Source organism: Nomascus leucogenys, chromosome 13, assembly GCF_006542625.1.
Source record: "Nomascus leucogenys isolate Asia chromosome 13, Asia_NLE_v1, whole genome shotgun sequence".
NCBI classification, from domain to species: domain Eukaryota; kingdom Metazoa; phylum Chordata; class Mammalia; order Primates; family Hylobatidae; genus Nomascus; species Nomascus leucogenys.
Window position 1 is genome coordinate 25274807 of NC_044393.1, and position 24921 is coordinate 25299727.

Consider the following 24921-nt stretch of genomic DNA (forward strand, 5'->3'; position numbering starts at 1 on the left):
ACATGCTGGTAACTTTCTGGGCTTTTCTCCTTATCTGTAAGGGGAAAAAATAGGAGGAGGGAAATATTTCTGGTTCCTGAGGCAACTGCTTTTATTGAATAAACATTACCTTTTATGAAAAATGTATCTTTTTAGAGACAAGGTCTTCCTATGTTGCCCAGGCTGGAGTGCAGTGGTTATTCACAGGTGCGATCACAGCACATGATAGCCTCGATCTCCTGAGCTCCAGCGATCCTCCTGCCTTAGCCTCCCACATAGCTGGGCCTTAACAGGCATGTGCCACTGTGCCCAGCAATAAACATTACCTTTTTATATGCATGAAAGACCTCCCCTCGCTGGGCATTCATGCAATTTTTGAATACATCCAGAAGAATAAAGTATCTACACGGACAAGATAAATTTAAAAGAATTTTTTTTAAAACAAAAAAGACTAAAATGTGGTAAGAAATCAGTCTTGTGCATTTTGTACATTTGTGTCCTCCACTCTGTCTTCATTTACTGCTATATGAAGCTGATGCCACAGCTGGCCACAGTTGAACAAAGACATCAGAAGGCCAGTTAGTCTCTTCACCACAGAAGCCCCCAAGTGAACCGAATTCTGAAGGGCAGGTCTCAGTGTCCCTTAACTTTGTTCTCCCCAGGAGAAATCCATTTTGCTGCCAAATGTGACCAGCAGACTTGGGCAGGTACATCTAGCACAATCACAGTCCTGTCACGCTGCCAACGTGGCCCAAGGCATGGCGTGCAGGGCAGTCTCTCTGGAGGGCCTCCGCTACGCCTGCTCACCAGCACCACCTCCACCAGCAGCGGAGCCCTTGCTGGATGCCTGGGCATCTGAGGAGCGGGAGGCCTGCTTCGGCAGGCGGATGGGGACATAGATGTTGGAGGCACAGTGCTCCTTGAGGTACTCTCCTCCCTTTTCTTCATACTCTTTCTTGGTGATCCAAACTTCATTATCATCTAGGTGGCTCAAGGCCCAGTCACGAGCACCGTACCAGGCATCCAGCACAGGGTTCGAGGCAAGTTGAACCTGAAACACAAAGAAGATTCACCAGGACACCTCCACCAGGGCTCCAGGCGTGAATGTTCACCTGGCTCAGCTACAGCCCCCAATATTTTATCCCCAGAAATATACACATAGGTGGGCCCAGTGCACTCCAAGACAGTTCGGGGCTACTTCCACACCCTGTAAACAAAGCTGAACTGGAATGCCCACTCTCCAGAACAGATGGCTGTCAGACATTTTACTAACATAAGACCTGACACTTGGGGTCAGAGAGGGTCCAGTGGCTCAGCCTCCTGCTGCGCGATGCTGTCAATCACAAGCTGTCAGGGAGAGGTGAAGTGGAGGCTGGCCCGTGACCTGGGGAAAAGGCCTTCCTGGCCCTGCTCTTCACTCTGAGCAGAGCGGAACAGGGGCCGCTGCAAGGCAGCTCTAGCCAGGGTAGCAAAAGAGCCTCAGGAGAAATGGCAGGAGAGAGGGGTGACCTGGGCGTTCTCTATGAGGCTGCCAGCACTTAGTTTCCCCTGCTTCTCATCGGAGCTGGGCTGGGGTTCAGCAACTCTGAGAAGGCCCTCGGCTAGGCTGATCTGATCATTATGGTAACACTGCAGCTCCCATCGGGCCTCCTGTGTTCTGGAGTTACCCGCCTCACTTCCTACCTCCCTCTCACCTCCCCACTCCACCAATCCCATGAGTTCCAGGCTGGAATGGTGATTTCAGAACATTCAGGAGTGAAGGGCAGAGGCCATAACGGTGGAATCAGCATGCACAAATGGGGATGGGAAAGTGCAGGCTCAGGAGTCCAGCTGCTGGGCTTGCCATGTGGGCAAGGGGCCTGTGAATGAGGACCTCGTCAGTAGGATAACCAGAGGCCCCACCCCTGGCTTCAGAGGATTTAAGTGCATGAGTGTAAGGCACATGGTAGATGCTGCCTGGTACAGAGTATTCAATAAAGCATAGCTGTCATCATTACTAATAAAAAATGCAGCAAGACATATGGTTAACAGACTATACTGCCATAAAAAGGATGCTCTGGAAATGTACCTATTGATATAAAAAAATTGTCACAATAATTTGAAAGTGAAAAAAATAGAGGTTACAAAATAAGCTATCAACAGTCTCTTTTTGGTTAAAACCATACATGAGATGAAAACGACTGGAAAGTATACAAAGAACATTGCTCGCAAAGGTTGAAACTAGTTTTCTTGGTTTTCATTTTGGTTTAAATTGTCTGATATTTTTGTAATATTTAAAAATGTTTTACTGTTTAAGAAAAAACAGGACCTTAAAGTTGTAAATTTGCACATCTTGGGGTTCTCTTCCTTCTAATGATCACGGAGGGCCTTAGGTGGTTGGTATGTTTGAGCTACTGCTGAATACATAATCTAAAATTGGAACATCAGGGCTTAGTGACAGTGTGACACACTCATTACATTAGCAATGTGAAAGGGGGCAGAAACAGGAGGGGAGGGGGGAGCTGAGGCTAGGCCAGGTGAGACCATAACAGCAAAAGCAGGGCTGGGAAAAGATCTGGCTGGTAGCAGCATTCCTACAACCAATGCTTACAGAGTAATTCATGGGAGACTTTGGAAATTACCAAGAAATAGATCTTGAAAATCCTCTATGATTTTTTTCTCTACTACTTCATCCTAAGTTGCCGCTGCCAGTGTGACCCAGCCCCATGCTCATGCCCCTTACTGTCACCCCTTGGCTTCAGCACTGCTGCTCTCTCCTGCTCCCCACTCCTCTTCCTCCACCTCCTTCTTAGACTTATGGGTGTCCTACAGCCCTTAAATGCTAGTGTTCTTTAGGGGTTCATCCTTAACATCACCTACCCTCTCAAAGAGTGCCCAGAGCACATTTATGCTTGTGGCAGGTGAGAGGGTGTGAAACTACCCTCTTGCTTTCCCCCTTACCCACCGAGCACTCATCCAGCTAGCTGTGGCCACCTTTCCATGTGTCCACTAGAAACTCAACCCACTCTGGAAATGGAACATACTGTCCTCTCCCTTAAGCCTGTCCTCCCTCCCACGGCTCCTCGTTCAGTGAATCTCTTATTCAGCAAACTAGTTGCTCCACCTAGAACTTAGGAGTTATCTTAGGTCCCACTTCCCTCCCCAGATCCAACTTACTATCAAGCTCTGACAATTTGACTGCCTTAGCCTCTTTCACATCAACTCCCTCTCTTCCTCTCCCTCTGCCACTGCTTTCGTATTTCCTGCAGAGCTACCAAGTGACACTGTGCCAAGGGCTTGGGACACATTTCACAAGACAGTGGCTGTCTCATCCCTTACGAGAGGTGGATCTCGTAAGGAACATAGGGAAAGACAGGGAAGGCTTCCTGGAGGAAGTGATTTCCAGGAAACCAGCCACTAAGAGAGCTGGATGAGCTAGAAAGAGTATTCTATGCAAAGAGAGCCAGCATGTGCAAAGGCCCTGAGGCAGGAAAACTCTGGAAAACTAGTAGTGGTTAGCTGTGGCTGACATGCAGGGTGGAAGGGGGAATGATGAGAGAACCCTGGACAGTTCTCAAGGTCAGAACACAAGAGACCCTGCAAATCCTGGCGAGTGGAGTGAGGACTTCCTCCTAGAGGCTGGAAAGCTGCCTCCTAACTGGTCTGCTTCCAATATTTCTCTTAATACTTTATTTTGCACATCAGTGTCAAATATATATTACTAAATGTAAATCAGATCACATTCCCTGCTTAGACTCCTTCATGGTTCATCACTATGGCCTAAAGATAAGAATTGTGCAGAAAAGAGTTAACAGGACGGCCCTCCTGTTACCTTAGAAGGACACACTTACAAGGGTGGGGCCTTGGTAGGCATCTGGGAACTTGGATTTTGGGAGAGTTCCTACCACCACCTGATAAGAGTGGCTCAATAAGCCCATTCACACAAATAATGTGGTTTATGCCAAACACGTGCTTCCCTTCTGTGAGCCTGGAATTTGGGTATGCTCCAAGCAGGGGGTGCCTATGTGATCAGCCCCCAAATAAAAACCCCAGGCACTGCGTCTCCTACAAGCTTCCCTGGTTGGCGACACTGAATGTGCTCTTACAAGGCACTGCTGGGGAAATTATGTCCTGTGTGACTCCACAGGGAGAGGCCTCGGACGCTTACACCTGGTTGCTCCCAGATTTCACCCCGGGCACCTTGTCCCTCTGCTGAGTTGCCATAGTAAGTCACAGCTGTAAGTACGATTACATGCTGAATCCTGTGAATCCTCACAGAGAATCATCCTGCCTGGAATGGTCTTAGGGACCCTCAACACAACAGCTCATGTCTGAGAGCTTATTACATGCAGGCCCATTGTCGGGCGCTTGACGTGCACCAGTACACTGAATCCCAGCAACAGGTACCAATTACCCACTTCCTACCCCTGAGACAGCCAAAGCTTAGCACAATTCAGTAATGTGCTAAGTGATGATGGAGTCAGCAGCAAAGCCCACAGACGCCCCGCTAAATGTACACTACATCATGCAGCAGAGCAGACCAAGGCCAAGCTTCTTAGCAGGATGCACAGGCTCTGCACAGTGTGGGCTTTGCTGACCTCTCTACCTCACCCACCTCCTCTCCTCTTTATCAGCCATGTGCTCCAGCAACACTCAGCCACTTCTCACTCCCTCAACAAGCTTCTGGCCCCTGTGCCCTTGCTCATGCTAGTCCTTCTGTCTGGAATGCTCTCTCCAATGTATCCCATGCCCCACACTGTCTACAGGGGCCGGGACTGGGTAGAATGACTTATTCTTGATGTACACTCTTTCACACTCTTAGAATTCTACGCATGTCTTCATCTTCCAATTTAAAGAAACCACAAAACAGTATATAAAACATGATTCCCATTTTGCTTTAAAAATTAAACATGGACTTAAGACCAGAAGAAAAGCCACAAAAATGTTAACAGTGGATATTTCTGCATGATTATTACTTTTGCAATCATAAAACAGGTAATGCTATTTTTAAAATAATTGACTACTCGAACAATCAGTACCTGAAAAGAAGACTGGAAGGGTCTCATCTCCAACAGTTCCTTCTCCATTCTGGCTTTCATGCCAGGATACATTGTGTTCCCGCCAGTGAGGAAAACGTTCTGAACCAGCATTTCCTGAACGTCCTTTGGGTACCTAGGAAAGAAACAACTCCTAATATAGTCCCTTAACTCAAATATCAGAACGAAATGCGGATGCAGAGATGTAAGCTCTCGGTACAAAACAGAAAAACATCTACACAAAAAGCTAAAAAAAAAAAAAAAAAAAAAATCAAAACTTTCATTTTTCATTTGTGTCTACAGAATGCCAGCCCAATGTTTCCAAACAGCCAGACAAAACCATAATCTGAATGGTCAACTTATTTCCTTAACATGATTAGAATTTTTATAGTTTTATAATACATTAAAAAAATAAACTTGAGGATAAATTTACATACATTTTGATAAAGTCCAATTTATACATTCCAGTAACCATCACTACAATCAAGACACAAAACATTTCCATTATCCCCAAAAGCCATGCCTCCCTTTTGAGGGCCCATCTATTGACCTGTGCTTTCTTTTTATCTTTTTTAGTAACAGCTTTATCTAAGACATATTTGATCACTTTCCAACCACTGTCAAGACAAAGCTCAAAGCCACTCAAACAAAGTAGCAGCAGCAGCTTTTTCTTCCTTGCTAGGTACAAGTTTCCTTGCCGTTATAACCAACAGCAGCCAGAGTCCTACAAAATTCTATTCTCTACTTGCCCAACTTGAATTATCAAACTCACACTGCAAGAAAATGCCCGCATAAATGGGTAAAACACCTGGATTCTTATGGAAATGTAACTCTTAAATAAGTAAAATGCCTGCAAGGAGGGGAAAAAAATTTTATTAGCTCTGCAATATTTTTAGGGTGATTTAAAATCACTAGTCTTTAATAATGTGAAGGTTTACATGGAAACCAGTGTACATGTTATCGGATTGTTCAAACTTAAAAGACACTCTTAAAGCTACTCAGTCAACTCAGCATTTACAGGTTCAGAAAACAACTACAGAGCCCCAGTTAGGTGCCAGGCCTGGTGGTAAGAGATTAAGGGAATACTATCTAAGCACAGCAAGTCAATGAAAAGAAGAGAGTGAGATGCATTTTCAAGTGCCTGACCATCAAATCTACCATTCAATGCAAAATCCAAGGAAATGGTTCAGGAAAATAAAAGGAAAAGCAGATTCACTGTCTCACCTGTCCAGAATGTACTGAAGAGTCTCTGCAATCCCAGCCTGTTCTTCTCCTATGAGAGACGGCTGGAAAATAATCTCTGGAGCTCGAATTCTTTCTGTCCCAACAAACAGCTGATGATATGCTGCCAAGTTAAACACGGGCTTTAAAAACCCAAGGTTTAAAAGATATTTTTAGGCCAAATGACAAACATTCCAGTTGCTAATTTCCTCAAACTGCATTTCTTATCCCAATAGTTTCTGTCCCTTGTTAATGCCAATATAGCTTCTCCCAACTCTCTTGACCTGCTAATTCAATTTCCTACCTTCTTCCAACCTGTATATTATAAACATGTACATGTTTCCATCATGAAATGGTCCTCGAGTTGCAAGGAGAGGCTTTGTGAAGAGCAGCAGCAAAAGGCCCAGTCTAGAGGACAAGTCTCCTGTTCGGTGCCTTGCTTAGTGCCCCATCCCTGCACAGAAAGGAAGCTCTCTGCCAGGTGGGTCTCAGACTCAGGACAGTTTATCTGGTTGGCATTGTAATGACAGAAACATAGACTCCAAAGAGGATTATGTGTACTGGCATTGGCTTAAATGTAAATGAAACCATTACAAGCCAGTATTCAGATCTCAAGTTCCCAATTACTTCCCCAAATGTTTCTGCCGGGTGGACTGTTTCTCACAGATTCACAGATCTTGGTGCTGGAACCAATCATCAATCACCGGGGGAAAAAAATCCCTGATTTCAGATGTTTTAAGTATTGGTACCCAATTTCCTAAAAAACTTAAGTTTTAAGTCCTAAAGAAACACACTAGCCCAGCCACTTAGGTCAACACCTTCAAAGAATAAGCATGTTCTGGGCTGTAGGAGTCAAACCTGGACAGTGGTGACCGGCTTCTCCACTCCAGGTGTTTCCTCTGAAAACAAGGGATCAAAATCATTCATGCTTTCCACATCTTCCAAAGACGGCTCCAGCTGCTCCAGATCAGGGGTCTAAGAGAAGAAGCAAAATGAAACAGAACCTGTACCTTCAGCAGGCCTCAGTTCTATCATTTTAGTGCCACAAAAAAGAACTGGGATCTTGCCCAATGTTCTAAAACCTTACATAAAAACTATGAAAATTTTTCTAAGCTATTTTTAAAAAAGCACACATGAACACGAAGACTAAAAAGCCAGTAACGGGCTTTGCTTTGATCTCCTACCTTTCCTACTTTATACAAGCCTCACCAACCCCCGCCTTCTCCAAAACCTTCTGATGGTGCCAGCTCATGGCTGGGCCCCGTGGAAGACTTGCTGCTTGCATGAGTCACACCACCACACACGCAACTCTAAGAGAAGGGTGTGACAGCTGCTATCCTACAAGGCAGCTAGACTACCAGAAAAGTTAAAGCAATCTTTTAATAATTAATAAATACATCTGCTGGCCAGGGAGCGGTGGCTCACGCCTGTAATCCCTCTGCACTTTGGGAGGCAGAGGCAAGTGGGCTGCTTGAGCCCAGGAGTTTGAGACCAGCATGGGCAACACGGTGAAACCTCGTCTCTACAAAAAATACAAACATTAGCTGGGTGTGGTGGTGAGCACCTATAGCCCCAGCTACTTGGGAAGCTGAGGTGGGAGGATCACTTGAGCCTGGGAGGTTGAGGCTACAGCGAGCCATGATCATGCCACTATAATCCAGCCTGGGTGAAAGAGCAAGACTCTGCCTCAGAAATATAAATAAATGTATGTGCCAACACTAATGAGCTCAACAATCAGTCCCTTAATAGCAGGTCCCGTTGGGCTGGGAATGGGACTAGAGGCCCTAAGGTAGCAGAGCGCTTCCTATTTGTGGAGTCCTGCGGAACAAGTTCTCCTCTATGACCACAATGAACCTGGATGGGGTCTAGACATGCTGGCACCATTTCCAAAAGAGAAGTTAGGGCACTTTTAATTTTAAACTGTATAAAATAAGTTGGGGATGGTGGTGGTTCTGAAAGACATCTTTAGCCATCTGTCATTGGACTCAATGGAGAGAAGTTCCGGGTAGAAATATTTAGTTGCATCCCAAGGAAGAATGCTGTAACAATGACAGCTGCTGCTGTCAATGGACTGTCTTATGAGGTAGTGTCTTGGGAGGGTTCAAGCAGAGTGTAACCAAAGCCAAGTATGCTTGAGAGGAGACTGCGCCATTGAGTATGCATTTTGAGTCTCTCCTTACTCTCGGAATTTATGAAGTATGTAAATTACCAACATAATTCAGAGGACTTAAATATACTTCTCTAGAACCTACACATATATACTGCAAATGTAAACTGGCATTAAAATAAGGCAATACCCCTCAATACCCCACACACATTCACACACCAAAAGTCATGCGGCAAATACGGCATGCAAGATGGGTGACAATGTACTCTAAATTCTGTTCAGTATAGATGATTCTACAATATTTGAGGGGGATTTTCCAGGCTTGAGGATAAACCCTGGAAAGGAAAGCGAATGTTTCTTCATGTGAGACTTGTGCACAGCATGAGGGAGGGGGCTGGTTTATAGAGGTAATCTGAGGAGGAAAGATGGGTTGGGTGACACGAATCTAAAGAACCTTGCTCTCAGGGAAGGAAGCAAAAGCTGTCCCTGCCAATACTGAATCAGACACAGAGGGAAGGGACACCTGCTATCTGCACAATCCTCACTGCAGACAATACTGTATTTGATGGGTGAGGATGCTATGGCTCAGAGAGGTGAAGTAACTTGCCCAAGGTCACATCACACTAGTAGGCAGCGGACACGTGGGAAGAGGCAGAACTGCTCAGTTCTGAAGTCTCTGTTTTGCCTTAAGCTGGAGTTCTATAAATCATGAGGCTGAGGATAAGACAATTGGGGCTTTAGGAACATGGAAACGATCTAGCCTAAGGTCAGAGTAGGTAATACAAGAGATGAATGAAAGATTTTACATGCAGCAGCAAGACCAGCTGAGGCAGTGACAGGCTCCTCTGTCCCAGCAGGAACAGCAGAGAGGGAGTAAAGGAACATTCCCCTTGCCATCTGCAGTTTGTGATCTGGAAGACTCTCAGCTCCCCTCACGAGAAGGGAGCCCTACCACGGGAGTGTCTGTGCCTATTCTGGCTTGGCACCAAACCCAGCTCTTCAGGAATGACCCCAAAGGGGTTCCAGGAGAGGAATGGAAATTGATCATCAAAGTTCTTTTTCATTTGGTGGTTTGTCATCTGGGGGAACCAGGAACCAGGAGGCAGTGTGACATAACAGAAAGTGGTCAGGCTCTGGAGTCACACTGATCCAGCTTGGAATGGCAACCAAAGGTATATTAAAGGTCACAGTGGTAGAGCTGGAAACAGTACACTCTGAACCGCTTGTCCATCTAAAAATGGGACGTGAACTTAGGGCAGCGTTGGGTGAGAAATGAACAACGCTTCCCTCTTCCCTTTTAAACACACACTCAATTTGGTCCTTTAAATAATTCTGTTGTATTACTGGGTTGAAGACAAAGATGTCATCTGTGTCTTTAAAATAACTACAGACAAAACCTGTAACCTGTGATTCCCCAAGTAACAGGTGAAAGCAAGCACTGGGCTCCACTGGAGTCCTTCCTCTCTACACCCCACATTTTTACCCTATTCTTCATCTTCATCCTAACCTCCACCCTGGCCTCCCTCAATCCAAGTGATGACCTTTCCTGTGGATTCACACGCCCTTCTCTACCCAGCCTGGAATCCAATCACTTTTGCCATCATCCCTCCACCAACTCTATCTGCTTCTGTTACACCCAACCAGTAGGCCTGCAGTCTAAAGGATGCCTCCCAGTACTCCTTCCACTTGGGCTCTGGAGCAGATAATATTTTTAAAAGAAGGTCACAACAGTGACTTCTATCCCACACACTTTTCTGTAATGTGACCTTGACACTCCCCATACATAGGTGGAGGGTCTTTGTTCCCTCCCCTTGAGTCTCAGTGGGGGACAATGAGGATTACAACCAACAAAGTATGGTGCAAATGATGTCATGTGACTTCTGAGGTAGGGTCCTGAAAGGTCACGCAGCTAATGCTTTTATCTTTTGAAACATTCACTCTCTGGCTGCTCTCTTGGGAAGCTCCCTCTTGGAAACCAGTGGCCGCACTGGGAGGAGCCCAAGGCACGTATGGAAGAAGAGGCCATATGTAGGTGCCTCGGTCGAGACCCCCATGAACCCAGCCCTTGAGTCCTCCCAGCCCAGATACCAGACAGGTAAGTGAGAAACCCTCTAGCTGATTCCAGTCCCCAGCTATTTAATTCTTCCCAGCAGTGGCTCCAGGCACCTTAAAGCAGAGATCCCTGCTGTAGCCTCTCTCAATTCCTCACCCACCAAATCCATGAGCACAATAAAATGGTTGTTGTTTTATGCTGCTAAGTTTGGAATGGTTTTTGTAGCAATAGAAAAGTTAAATATGCTCCAGGGGGGCAGGAGTGCAGAAAGTCCCAGGAGCTATTTAGGCAATCCTGTGGTTACTTCTCAGCTTCCTTCTGCCTGCCCTTTCCCAACACCCTTCTCCACAGACTCTCAACCCTGGGAATCTTAAAAGATTATCTTAGTTGCCTCAAAAAATGAACTTCCCTCTTTATTCTTCATTCTACTTCCTTATCTATTTTCATGTCCTTGAGCGCTTGTTTGGAGGTTCTAGCAGGGGAGCGCAACTACTCATATACTCTTGACGGAAGACCGGTCCTCCTCTATTGGGGATGGTTGTCCTCTTCGACCAAGCATGCAGCTCCGGGACAAACACACACGAAGTGGTGAGGACAGAAAGAGACACCCGCTTAGCCAGCCAGATCAGCCGAATCAACCCTGGCAATCAATGGGGTAACGGATATCGCAGCCAGATCACCCTCATGTCCTATTTTCTTATCCTTTCAAGCCTTCCTTGTTTCAAAAAATAATTCTCATCCTAGGTTAAGCTGACCATTCAAGCTCTTAATTCTCCCATCAACCCTTCTGGCTTCCTTTATCTCTGACTGCTCTTGCTCAATCTTCGTCCTGGCTTTTCTTCTGTCACCTGACTCTCAAGTGGTGGCATTCTCCAGGAATTTTTCCTTTCTTCCTCCTCATTTGATTCTGTCCTCCCATGGCTCCACCTGATGTCCTGCAGAGTCCTGAAAAGCTCCACCTGATGTCCTACAGCGATTTTAAAGATAAGGAGCTCAGGGCCAGGCACGCTGACTCATGCCTGTAATCCCTGCACTTTGAAAGGCAAGGTGGGAGGCTTACTTGAGGCCAGAAGTTCGAGAACAGCCTGGGCAACACAGCGAGACCCATCTCTACAAAAAATTAAAAAGCAAAAAGTTAGCTGGGCATGGTAGTGCACTCCTGTAGTCCTAGCTACTAGGGAGGCTGAGGTGGGAGGATCAATTGAGCCCAGGAGTTTGAAGTTACAGTGAGCCATCATCACACCATGTACTCCAGCCTGTGCAAGAGAGTAAGATCCAATCTCTTAAAAAAAAGAAAAAAAAAAAAAAAAGGTGCTCAAAACGAAGCCAATTATGGTCAAAGGCACTACCATCTACCCACTGCCTTTCAATACAGCCTAAGGGTTACAAGAGTGGAATCTGGAATTGAACTGCCTGTGTTTGAATTTGACCAGCACTACTTCTAGCTATGCGACCTCACTCCAAATCTTTCCCTGTCTGTAAAAGGGGGATAATGATAGTACCTACCCATTCAGTTGTGAACACGAACCAGGAGGACACCTATGTAGGTGCTCAGCAAGGGGTTGGCACATGCCACATGCTCTATCATCAACACTGCTACTCTTGTCACCTTGGCTTGTAAATGGCAGTGAGATCTTGGGATCCTACATCTGATCCTACATCTGTTTTGTTTTCCCACCTGCAGCCTCACCCCTCCCTTCAACCCATCATCCTAACTGCCACCAGTTAGTTTCCCAAAACAAAATCTCATCGTCTCATTCCCTTGCTCAACATCCCTGGAAGGCTCCGAATGTCTGAAGGATAATACGCAGGCTCATAAGCCAGATGGGTAAAGAACTTAATAGTCATCTCCACTTCATCACCCACCACAGCCTTTCTTGTTCACTCTATATAACTGCATGTGTGGTTCTTTCCACCTAAAATGTCCTTCCCTCCTCCTTTTGCTACCTACTGAAATCAAATAATCTTCCTTCTTTTTTTTTTTTAGACAGGGTCTCGTTCTGTTGCCCAGGTTGGAACGCAGTGGCACAACCATGGCTCACTGCAGCCTCAAACTCCCAAGCTCAAGTGATCCTCCCACCTCAGCCTCTCAAGCAGCTGAGACTACAGATGCATGCCCAGCTAATTAAAAAAATTTTTTTTTTAGAGATGGGGTCTATGTGACTCAGGAATTGGTCTCAAACCCCTGGGCACAAGTGATCTTCCCTCCTCAGCCTCTCAGTGTTGGGATTACAGATGTGAGTCACTGTGCCCGGCCCAAATAATCTTTCAAGGCCCAGCTGAAACATCCAGTCCTTTCTCAAAAAACCAAATGTGTATTCCCACACACATTTACCACCATACCTGCTACACTTCATTACAGTCAGCTAAGCACGGTGCTATAGCCCTCGTTTTTTGTTTTTGAGGTACCCAGGAAGGCAGGCATTGTATCTTAATCACCTCTGCATCCCTGGTATACTACGCCTGTCACTGAGTGGTGGGCCCCTTGGATACACCCTCAAATTCCCCTGGAATAGAGATGATTGTAAAGCTTTGGGTTTCAAGAGGTTTCTTCAGCTGCCAAAAAAAAAAATATCAACATTCACCTCCACCTAGCTTCATTCCAAAGCATACTATCTTAAGATAACTTCTTAGCTTCACAAAAATTATAAAAAGGACATTTACTTATCCCAATGCATATGAGTCGCAGAGAGGAACAAAGCTGATAATTTCAACACAGAGAACAGGCATCCAACAGAGAATAGTTTTCTCTGCCACGGCTGGCTTCTCTCTCGCTAGAGTTTGCCAGGGTCTCCACATGTCTTATGTGGCGTTCAGAAACACTAATATGACTGTTCTTTTGGAACTGCATGGAATGACAGTTTGCCAAGGCATACCACAGAAGATGCAGCATGGTTCCCTAAAACAGCCTTGAGCAGCATAAGAAGAAGCAGAGGCCAACCCTGATCTTGGCTAGTAAAGCCAGAGAACTTTCTATATTTGGCCCAATGCGTTTTCCAACAAATGATGATGCTCAAAACCTGTGTTCTCCCCCCTCCTACCCTTTTACGCTGTGCTTGTAGCTATGAAAAGCAAGCATCTTCTGGTTTAAATGCTTCGTTAGAACGCAACAAAGCCTGCTCCTTCACAACATCCTCACAGAAATAACTGCAGAATAGTAAGGTCAGAATAGATTGGTCTATAAGAAAAAATAGATTTTCGAGACCACTATTAGTTAAATCCAGCTGTATTAATTCAGTTCAGCCATTACTGCTTAAGTGGAATTTCAATATGAATTTTGGTTCACATATATTGATTCCATTCATTCTAAATGAATTATATTATTGGAAAATCTACAAATACTTTTTGAAAGGTAGAACTGGCTAGCCGTTGTCATGGTCAAGTTTATCCCACATATGTGACTGTAATTGACTCTGATCATTAAGAATTACCCTAAAATGCTGAATGCTGACTAACCATTAACGCTTTGGCGACTGATCATCACTTTTTTTTTTTTTTTTTTTTGAGACGGAGTCTTGCTCTGTTGCCCAGGCTGGAGTGCAATGGCACAATTTCAGCTCACTGCAACCTCCGCCTCCTGGGTTCAAGCAATTCTCCTGCCTCAGCCTCCCGAGTAGCTGGGATTACAGGCGCCTGCCCCCACGCCCGGCTAATTTTTCTATTTTCAGTAGAGACAGGGTTTCACCATGTTGGTCAGGCTGGTCTTGAATTCCTGACCTCCGGTGATCCGCCCACCTCGGCCTCCCAAAGTGCTGGGATTACAGGCGTGAGCCACCGTGCCTGGCCCGACTGATCATCAAATTTATTGCATATAGAAAAATCTTTTGCAGTCCAGCATTTCAAAATCCCCTAAACCCAAGGAGATTTAAATGTGTGTGCCAGAGCATAAAATGAAGTAGGTACCTACTGAGTAACTGCCGAAAGAATGGGGGAATGGGTGATGAATCACAGCATGTAACAAATGCAGACAAATGAACAAAGAAAAGGAAAAACTAGTTTCCTCACTGCTGAAGAATCACATCTTCAGAGCTGTTTGGTTTTTTGTTCCCTTTTTGAAATCTGAAATCCCTCATCTGCATGTGGCTGAGTGGCACTGCTCTGGTATAAAGAAAAGTATGTCCTGCTAACATGTCAAGCATGATAAAAACTAAATATGGATGAATACATAACAAAGACAACATGGTTCCAGATTTCAGTAAACAACAACTCAAATCTCAAATAAAGACCTGAAAAACCGAGAGAAGCAAAATGGAAAAGGCACACACTGATTCAACTGAGGCTGATCTGGGATGTTGTGTTGGAAGAAGATGGTAAAGGCCCCTTCTATGACAAGATCTTAGTGATACGGTAAGGTGTATCTAGTAAGTCTATCTCAGGATCTGCTCTATAAAGCATACACTCAGGTACTGTCCTCATATAATCGACAGCCTGGGAATGAGACGTAGAGAATGCAACGGTGAGAGGATAAACTATGAGCGAGCCTCCAGCTGGGAGCCCGTCACTGCAAAAGTAAGCTTCCTGTTGAGCCAAAGGCAACTCTGACATCACTGATAAGCACCATGCTACGCCCAGCATCAAATGGCACTGACTTGCAGTTTTCCAAAGTATCGTTTTTTTTCTGAAAGGATAAGTAATCAACAGCTTAATGAAAGTTGATTTAAAAAGAAAAAAAAAACAAAAAAACAAACAAACAAAAAAAAACCAAGAGGCTAGTCTGGTTTATCCTGCCTAAAACATGTCTCAAGGCAATAAGTTCCTTTGTTTTGGAATTCTAGGGATGACAGATCCAGGAATAGTATGTACACTTACTAACTCTTTGTTCCAGTTCTAAAGGCAGGCAACTCAACCAGCGACTTCTGGACTGAGGAGTGACCTGCAGGCTGCCCCTTTGCCATACAGGAACTAAGATGCTGGGGCCTAAGCTCTTTTGGCTACTTCGACACTTATTAACAGCCAAGCATGGTGGCTCAAGCCTGTCATCCCAGTGCTTTGGGAGGCTGAGGTGGGAGGTTCACTTGAGGCCAGGAGTTCAAGACCAGCCTGGACAACCTGGTGAGACCCCATCTCTAAAAAAATTGTAAAAGTGACTTAGGCATGCTGGCGCTCACCTGTAGTCCTAGCTTCTTAGGAGGCTGAGGTGGGAGGATCCACTTAAGCCCAGGAGTCTGAGGTTACAATGAGCTATGAACATGTAACTGCATTCTAACTAGGCAACAAAGTGAGACCCTGTTTCAAACAAACAAAAATACTTATTTATTTATTTATTTTTTGAGATGGAGTTTTGCTCGTTGCCCAGGCTGGAGTGCAATGGAGCGATCTCGGCTCACTGCAACCTCTGCCTCCCGGGTTCAAGTGATTCTCCTGCCTCAGCCTCCCAAGTAGGTGGGATCACAGGCGTGTGCCACCACACTAGGCTAATTTTGTATTTTTAGTACAGACAGGGTTTCGCCGTGTGGGCCACACTGGTCTTGAACTCCTGACCTCAGGTCATCTGCCCGCCTGGGCCTTCCAAAGTGCTGGGATTACAAGCGTGAGCCAGCAGCACACCTGGCCTCAAAAACACTTATTAACAGTGCACGGGTGAGGAAACATAAGAATAAGAAAAAGAGAAAATCAAAGAGCTTATATAAGGGTCTTTAGCAACTAATAAAAGGCTGATCTTAAGGCAACCTTTACATGTATTATTGAGCATTAACTACCAACAGCTGTAAAAAATTCATAAATCATGTATGAAGCATGATCCCTGTCCTTAGGGAACATCAAGATGGAAAGGAGGTAAGTGAACAATCAACCACAATATATTTAATAAAACACTAGAAGAAAATTAAAGAAAGTGTATGACTGCCAATGACTATCAGTGGAGCTGGTTTAGGTTCAAGACAGCACCACAGGTTTGGTGTGTGAATGTTCTTCCTATGTTAAATGCACTTTCTGTGCTCAGGGATCCCGGGATCTACAGGGTGAAATCCCTTCTGACAGAATTTCAGTTGATACAAGGTCAGTGCCATCTCTGCCACCACCCACGTCCCCTCTGCTCTCTTTTCCTCCTGACTCTGGGCACAACCCCTTTGATGTCAGGCCTCTCAGGACACTCCTCCCCTCAAGAAGGGCTGCTCCTTCCAAGGCCCTCAGTTACCTCTGGCTTGCTGTCTACCACATCCACCTCGAGGTTGACTTCCGCTTGGAGGATTTTCTGCTTAGCCTGCTCCACTGCTAAACTGAGCTTCTGGATGTAGGACTGCAGCTCTTCTGGGGAGTCCATATTCAGCTCTATCAGAGCTTTGTGAAACTGATCCATCTGGCCATCCTCTAGAAGTTCCTGAAAACAGAGCAGTCACAAACAGGAAGGAAAGTAGCTTCAAAGCCAAACGGAGAAAACGACAGCTGGAGAGGGCTTCCAGAGCTCCCCTGGCCTACCCTGTCCAGAGCCACACCTCCAGCTCCCTCCAGTTTCACACAGCTGCCCACCTCTCTAACTGTCTCTAGGCTAGCACTGCATCACAGTTCCAGCAACAACTGATTAGTAAAACTAATGATGGTGACAGAATCTAAAAGGTTGTTACCCTTTTTTTTTTTGGTGGGGGGGGATGTGGAGGAAGGTGGGAAAGTTACTAAGAGGAGACATGAAAGGAGCCTTCTGGGATGCTGACAATGCTGTTTCTTAACCTGACAGCAGATACACGGGTGAGTTTCACTTTGAAAATCCATCAAGATGAAACATAAAGATTTGTGCACTTTGCATCATGTATGCTACACTTACAAAGTTTAAAAACATAAAAGAGTTTATAAGGTGAAAATAAACACTGGAGTCCACAGCTCTTTCAGAAACAGCTGCTTCTACACTGTGTTCTATGCTGATGACCCCCCTGGACTCCTTCCTGACCCCAAAGATGACAAACAGTCAGAGCATCTTAAGGCCAATGGAAAAATACGCAAGAAAATCTTCTGAGACCATCTTGTTAACACGGAAGGGCACCCGTCCCTGTGTCTGCTATTACCTGCACGTATAGCAGTCGGTCCAGACGCTCCTGATCCAGCTGCAGCTTCTCCTCCCGCCGCCGGGCATTGAGCTCCTGCAGCCGCCGCAATTGCTGCTGCCGCCTTTCTTGTTTCTCCTCAGAGGTCAGAGTGCTGCCCAGGAGCTTGCTGGAAAATGGGAGCTGCATCTTGTGGACATTATTCTCATAATAATCAGGACACCGCCATTTGTGTAATTCTTCAAAGAAACAATTTTGAAAGTTATGAAATGGAAACACTATTAACACAACAATTAAAGTCAATACCAGCCGGGTGCAGGGGCTCACGCCTGTAATCCCAGCACTTTGGGGGGCCGAGGTGGGTGGATCACGAGGTCAGGAGATCGAGACCATCCTGGCTAACACGGTGAAACCCCATCTCTACTAAAAATACAAAAAAATTAGCCAGGTGTGGTGGCGGGCACCTGCAGTCCCAGCTACTCGGGAGGCTCGCTCTGTCACCTACGCTGGAGTGCAGTGGTGCGATCTCAGCTCACTGCAAGTTCTGCCTCCTGGGTTCACGCCGTTCTCCTGCCTCAGCCTCCTGAGTAGCTGGGACTACAGGTACCCGCAACCATGCCTGGCTAATTTTTTTGTATTTTTAGTAGAGACAGGGTTTCCCCATGTTAGCCAGGATGGTCTCGATCTCCTGACCTCGTGATCCGGTCGCCTCAGCCTCCCAAAGTGCTGGGATTACAGGTGTGAGCCACCGTGCCCAGCCGACTCCATATTTTTTGTTGTTGTTTTTTTTTTAAAAAGTCAATACCAGCATTTCAGACATAGCTCAGATGGAGAAAATACACTCCATCCAATCGCTGAATCCACTCAATCAACTAAAAGCAGCTACCAAACCTGGACATAATGCCAGCAGGCCTGTTCTAAAAGAACTGCTAAGTAAGTTCTTCAGTGAGAAACAACACCAGAAGGAAGCTTGGAGCATCAGGAATGAAGGAAGAGCAACAGAAATGATAAAAATCTGGTTAAACATAACAGACTCATCTCCTTACGAGTTCTTTAAAACCTATTTGACAACTGAAAGTAAAAATCACAACACTGTCTGATGGGTTTCCAATGTATACAGATGAAATAAATAAGACAACTTTAAGACAAACCAGGCAAAATAAAGGAGTCTGTACAGTGCTAACATTTCCACATTCCCCTTGAAGTGGTAAATACAGAATCTAAGTAGACTGTGAAAAGTTGTGTTTACTGTAATCTCTAAAGCAACCACTAAAAACTACAGTAAAAAGGTAGAGTAAAAAACACAACAGATAAAATACTTTAAAAAAACAAACAAAAAAAAGCTCGAATAACCTAAAAGGAGGCAGGAGAAACAGAGGAACAATAAACAGAAGGAACAAAAACAAATAATAAAATGGTGAACCTAAATCCAAGCATGTGAATAATTAAACTAATTATAAATGGTTTAGCCTAACAATTAAATAGAGGCTGACTGAATAGATTTTTTTAAAAAATCATCCAACTACCAAGAAATTCACTTGAATATAATGATATAGGTAGATTAAAGGTAGAAGGACGGAAAGACATACCGTGCAAGCACATGACCCAGCAGTCTATTTACTCTGGAGAAATGAAAACAAGTTCACCCAAAAGCTTGTCTCTATCCCAAGCCCAGGCAATCTTTCCCTCACTTCTTCTCTATCACTATGGTTTTATCTTTTCAAAATGTCACGTAAATGGAATCAAATAGTATGTACCTTTTGAAACTTTTTTTTTTTTTACTCAACATCATGCCTTTGAGATTCATTCAAGTTGTTGACTGTATCAGTAGTTTGTTCCTGTTTATTGTGGATAAAAACAGGATATGATTATAAAGAGAAATCATATGTAACCAACACCACAATCAGGATACGGAAGAGTTCATCATCCCAAAAAATTCCCTCATGCTCTCTCTTTATAATCATATCATAGAATTGTAAAAGAAAAAGTTAACTAAAAAAAAGAGTCAATACCAGAGCACCTGAAGAACAGAGAAGTGGGAGCACGGAGAGCTGTGTGCCTCGGCCATGTCTTCTGGCAAGGCTCTAACTCTCTGGACTGAGTGTTCTCATCAATTACTTATTTCCCTATCTGTCTCCCAACTTCTTTGTATCCCAGGAATAACAAATGTTTAATAAATGCTTTCTAAAGTTAATTAAAACACAGCTCTTCACACATGAAACGTATACTTAAAAATGGTTAAAATGGCAAATTTATGTTATATGGTTTTCACCACAATTAAAAAAAAAAGATGCAGTTTTTGTCCTTCAGGAGGCTCATTATCGGTCAGCTGAGGTCAGTACCCTCAATGACAACAAGCAAATCCATTCTTGGAATAGAGTTGTATTCACAGTGGCATTGTCCGTAGTCCTTTAGTTTTATATGAACTATTTAAATTCATGAGGAAGATATTTTCATCACATTCATGTGACAATAGTAACTAAAACTCATACTTTAATTTGAAGTAAAATACAACCAAAAGTCCAAGACAAGTTTGAAAAGAAAAAGAGGTGTTTCTGCAGCATAGATGTTATTATAATGGTATAATAGAACAATTTCAATTGTTTTCTAACTTAAGATACTTTTAGTCTGATATGTTCTGCTCACTCTTAAAAATATTTAATATCTGGAAAAAGCTGAAAGTTGTACAATTCCAAGTTCTGTATTACAAGCAAGTTATAAAAGCTACCATTTGTGAAGGGAACCTATACAACGTAAGTTATCAGTTTACTGAATAGTTTAAGAAAGGCAATACAAAAAGGGGAAGGAGGTGCTTAAAAAGTGAGCAAGCAAAGAATCATGCTGGCAATAATTTAAGGAATACAAGGTAGACAACACCCAAAAGCTGCAGGCAAACATTCTCTTGGATACCTTCCACATAATCCTCAGCAATGTAGCTGTGCTCATGCAGAATCTCCTCCATGCGGCTGAGGGTGATGGCTGCCAGGTGCCCAGGGTACTTCAGCTGGAGGAGACGCTGGAGGTAACCAGCTGCTTGGCTTCCTCCAAGATTGATGCGCTTGCAGTTTTTAGCATCTAATCTATAACCAAGCAGTAGAAAACAGCACTGAAATTTCTGGAGAAGAGAAATATGGAGCATCTTGGGAGAAACAAGATAATTTAAGGCAGATAATGAAGAAACAGACCAGCAGGAGAAACACAAAACCTGACAGTTGGAAGGGACGTTAAAGTTCCCCTGGTATAATCTCTTATCTAGGCAGGCATTCCTAGTTCACCCATACAGTCACACGGCCACCTAACAGGTACACACTCCAGTCAGATCTTAATGAGTCTCATCATATATTTCTCAAACTGTAGTCCTGGGACCAAGTATCCCAGAATTAGCTGGGGGAAATGTTAAACATGCCAATTCCCAGGACACAGCTGCTCTAGGGTGGGGCCTGGGGATCTGCATTTTAATGAGCTCCCTAGGTGACTGAAGGCCAGAGTTTAAGAAGCCCTCCCTTAACACTCCACATCTACTGAAGCAAACACGTTAAGCAACCACACGCATCCTGGCTTACTGTAAAAGAACCAGAGTAATTTTATTTTCCTAATGTGAGAAAGTAAGTGGCAGAGCACTAGGAACTTACTGTAGGCAACTAAAACGTCACTGCTGTATCATACCTCACCAGCAGATGCCAGCATAGAACACGGTATGATTCACTCTGATAATTTCCCAGCCTTCAGGTAATTTTCTCTCAATGTAAAATACGTTACTTTTTATTTCTGCATATTCTGTTTACATGGAGAACTTCATACATCAGGAGCGTTTGGTAACACCTAAGAATTACTTTTATCTTCAAAAATTTTCACAGAAACTTCATGAGAAATTCAATGGTATTTGCCTTATATGTTCAGTCTGCTTTACAGTTTACAAAGTGCCATTACCTACCTTATCTCATTTCAGCCTCAGGGTAACCCTGGGAAATCAGTTTTTCCCAATTTTACATATCAGGAAATGAAGTGAGGAAGTTAAGTAGCAGAGCTGCAAACCCAGGCATTCAGCTGTAAAGCGTGGGTCTCTTTATGCCACGTGAGAAACCTTCTCAGGAGAACACAGTGGTGGCCTAGGCTCTTATCAGACAGTGAAAGCTCAACGATAAAGTGGGAACAGATTTTTAAATATGACATAAACTACCCTTGCCTTTTATTCAACTTGAAAATATGTAGTAAGGGTCCATTACGTGCCAGGTACTGTACCTGAAAGGTCTAAACAATAGTGATTAAATAACTTGAAATTGGCTGGGCGCGGTGGCTCACCCCTGTAATCCCAGCATGTTGGGAGGCCAAGGAGGGTGGATCACTTGAGGTCAGGAGTTTGAGACTAGCCTGACCAACATGGTGAAACCCTGTCTCTACTAAAAATACAAAAAAAATTAGCCGGGCATGGTGGCGGGTGCCTGTGGTCCCAGCTACTCGGGAGGCTGAGGCAGGAGAATCAATTGAACCCAGGAGGCGGAGGTTGCCCTGAGCCAAGATCCCACTGCACTCCAGCCTGGGCAACAGAGCAAGACTCTGTCAAAAAAATAAAATAAAATAAAATAAAAAACAAACTCCAGAACACAAAGATGGTCTCGGTTAAATTTATTCAAAACATTTCTACTGAATGTCTACTACCTGCAGATACTATGTTAGCTATCTCCCCATATGTCAGAATTATAAAATTGTAGAATTATGGATGTGGAACTAAGAGATCATCCACCCCAGCTCCCTCCAGAAGGTCACAAAGGACAGAAATATAGGCAAAGGGACTTACCCATAGTCACACAGTGAGGTAGTTCAAAGCTAAGCCCAAGTGCTCAGTTCACAGGCTAGTACTTGCTCTTTCTACTCTGCCTTTAAAGCACGCACTAAATAAATGTTTCCTGAATGCTTCTCAAAATAGCACTCAAATGTCACAAGTGCAACTCACCTCCCTTCTAAGATGGGTAAAACATGCGTACACTGGTATCCAGATGAAATGATGAGCCCACTGCACATCGAGTTCTTTGGCTTATTGTGGTAGAAGCTGAAGAGGCTGTCTATTCCATAGGCAACCTTGGGAATCCCGTAGCACTCAAAAAGAAGCTCAGACATCATTTGCCGTGAATACAGTGGGTTGCACACAGCTTCTGTCAAAACTATGGGATGATCAACACAGCCCTACTTTGAAAGGAAAGGGCAAATAGATGAGTGGTAACAGAATACTCTTTTTGAAGCATAAAAGAACCCAAAATCCTTATTGCAGGACTGAATTTGCTTTTGGCTTCTTAATCAAAAACCTGATCAGAGGCGATTATAAAACTCTCATCTCATCTTTACTTGAAAATATGAAAGTAGAGTCAATTTAAGTTATTAAGTCAAGGTCCCATCCAAACTGTCAGCAAATCGTGTTGGCTCTATCTTCAAAGTATTTCCAGAATCCAACTGCATCTAATGACATTCCCTGCTACCTGCCTCATCTAAGCCACCATCATCCCTCACCTGAGTTATTCCAACAGCCTCCTAACTCGTCCCTGTTTCTACCCTATGACCCACGACAATTCATTCTCCATACAGCAGTAATAGTGATCCTTTTAAAACATAAATCAGGTCCTTCCTCAGCTCAACACCCTGCCATGGCTCCCCATTTCACTCAGTAAAAGCCTATAAGGTGTGTGATCTGCCTCTCCACTACCTCTCTGACATCCTCTTTCAGGTACTACTCTCCCCCTCACACAGGCAGCCTTGCAATTAGGATTAGGGCACACTCCTGCCTCGGGGCCTTTTCACTGGCTGTTCCCTCTGCCTGGACCTTTTTCCGTCAGATATTCACATGGCTTGCTACCTGAATCACCTCCTTCAAGTCCTTGCTCAAACATCACCTTCACGAGTCCTACCCTGACCATCTTATTGAAAAAATTTAACTCCCTCCTCTCCTATCACGGCGTAGAATCTATTATACTTTAATTCTATGTTTACTGTCTGCCTTTTCATACTAGAATATCTTTCCATAGTATTAATAGCTCCAAAAGCACAGGAAGTTTTGTGTGTTCACACATGTACTCCAAATGCCTAAAAAGTGCTTGACACAGAGTAAGTGCTCAATACGTATTTGTTAATAAATGGGCTTCTTAACAAACGAGCATATATGCCCAAAGGTATGCTCCAAGATAACAAGGAGCAGCATTTTATTCGCTGCTATACCCACAGCGCCTAGCATCTGGTCGACTAAAAGACAATCGGAGCTACTGAAGTGACTGTTACCTCTCCGAGAGCAGAGTGAGCGGAGACGAGACCGCACCCATCCCCTCAAACCCAGCCCAGCCCAGCCCAGCCCAGCGTAGCCCAGCCCAGCCCAGCCTACTCCGCCCTTCACCTGTGAGGAGACACCCAGGTGCTGGAAGCTGTAGTCCAGCAGCAACTCCTGAAGCTCCAGGTTGACCGGCACGTTGCGGTCGAAGGGCGAGCGCAGCATCCAGCGCAGTGGCTCCAGGCTGCCCAGGGCGTTCCCCACCTGCGGGCCCGACGCGCCCCGTGCCCCGCCACGACCGCGGGCGCACACCGCGCGGAACTGCAGGCGCGGCTCGGGTCCTGGGTCCTGCCCGGGACACGCCCAGCCAGCGCGGACTTGGAACGACCCGTTGTCCAGCACCAGCGGTACCGGCAGTGGCCCGTGTGCCACCGGGCCGGCCTCCAGCACCGGGTCCGGTGCGGCACGGGCGTCGCGGAACGGGAACACGTTCGCCGCCATCTTGGAGCGCGCGCCCAGCCCCGCCCCTCGGCGCAGCATCCGCTCAGACGCAGCGAAACCGCGCCCCCGACGTCACGCTGCGCGATTCAGGCCTTTAAGTACCTCCTTGCCCCCTCCCTTCTCGAAGCCCGACCAGCCTTTCCACTTGACTCGCCTCTGGCTGTCAAGGCTGCTTTCAGGATCGCTGAGACGTACCCATTCTGGCTGCGAAATTCTACGTTTCTTAGCCTCTCCCCCAATAGCCTATGAGTGACCACGCCCCTTCGCTCTAGCCGGGACGCCCGGCTTGGAAGCCCCGCCTCAAAGCGTGTCGCCGCCAGGCCCCGCCGCTTTCTGGCCGCCAGCTTCCGCGCCGCGCTCGGTGGAGCCCCGCCTCTCTGCCTGGTCACGCCCCATCGCCGGGCGCGCACCGTCGGCCAGGCGCGCGCCTTCGACCGCCCGCGGCCCCGCCTCCGCGTGGCTGTCTCGCCTTCAGCCTTGCGTCCTGGCTAGAAGTGTCCTTTATCTTTTGACGCTTCCTTTACGTTAAGAAATCTCAAAGTCTGCCGACTGTGCAATTTCTTGACTAGGGAGCTGACTACGCAGTTCTGTTCACTTTACTAACTCGCACAGACTGTGTCTTCTCACTAAGACACAGTGTTCTCTCAAACACTGAGAAAAGACTGCTGATTGTTCCCCAAGCATTCCCTCTCTTTTAGTGGTATCACCTCCCACTCCCACGTGGCCATCCGTCTGGCTGCGATCTAGATGCGCTCATGTGACTAAATTCTGGCCAGGAGCGGGTGGGAGAGGAGGCTTTGTGTGTGACCCACTCT

At 45.3% G+C, this 24921-nt stretch overlaps 1 protein-coding gene across 1 annotated transcript; it reads right to left on the reverse strand.

Annotated features, from left to right (window-relative positions):
* Nucleotides 1-395: 395 nt before the first annotated feature.
* Nucleotides 396-24168, reverse strand: ACTR5 (actin related protein 5). Its single transcript, XM_003253575.4, has 9 exons — nt 23732-24168; nt 22307-22536; nt 20263-20432; nt 17374-17591; nt 16512-16694; nt 7074-7190; nt 6219-6358; nt 4998-5130; nt 396-1030 (listed from the first exon to the last, which is right to left on the reverse strand). Exons 1-9 carry the CDS (start codon nt 24143-24145, stop codon nt 773-775), a joined length of 1863 nt encoding a protein of 620 aa, XP_003253623.2. The 5' UTR covers nt 24146-24168; the 3' UTR covers nt 396-772.
* Nucleotides 24169-24921: the final 753 nt, after the last annotated feature.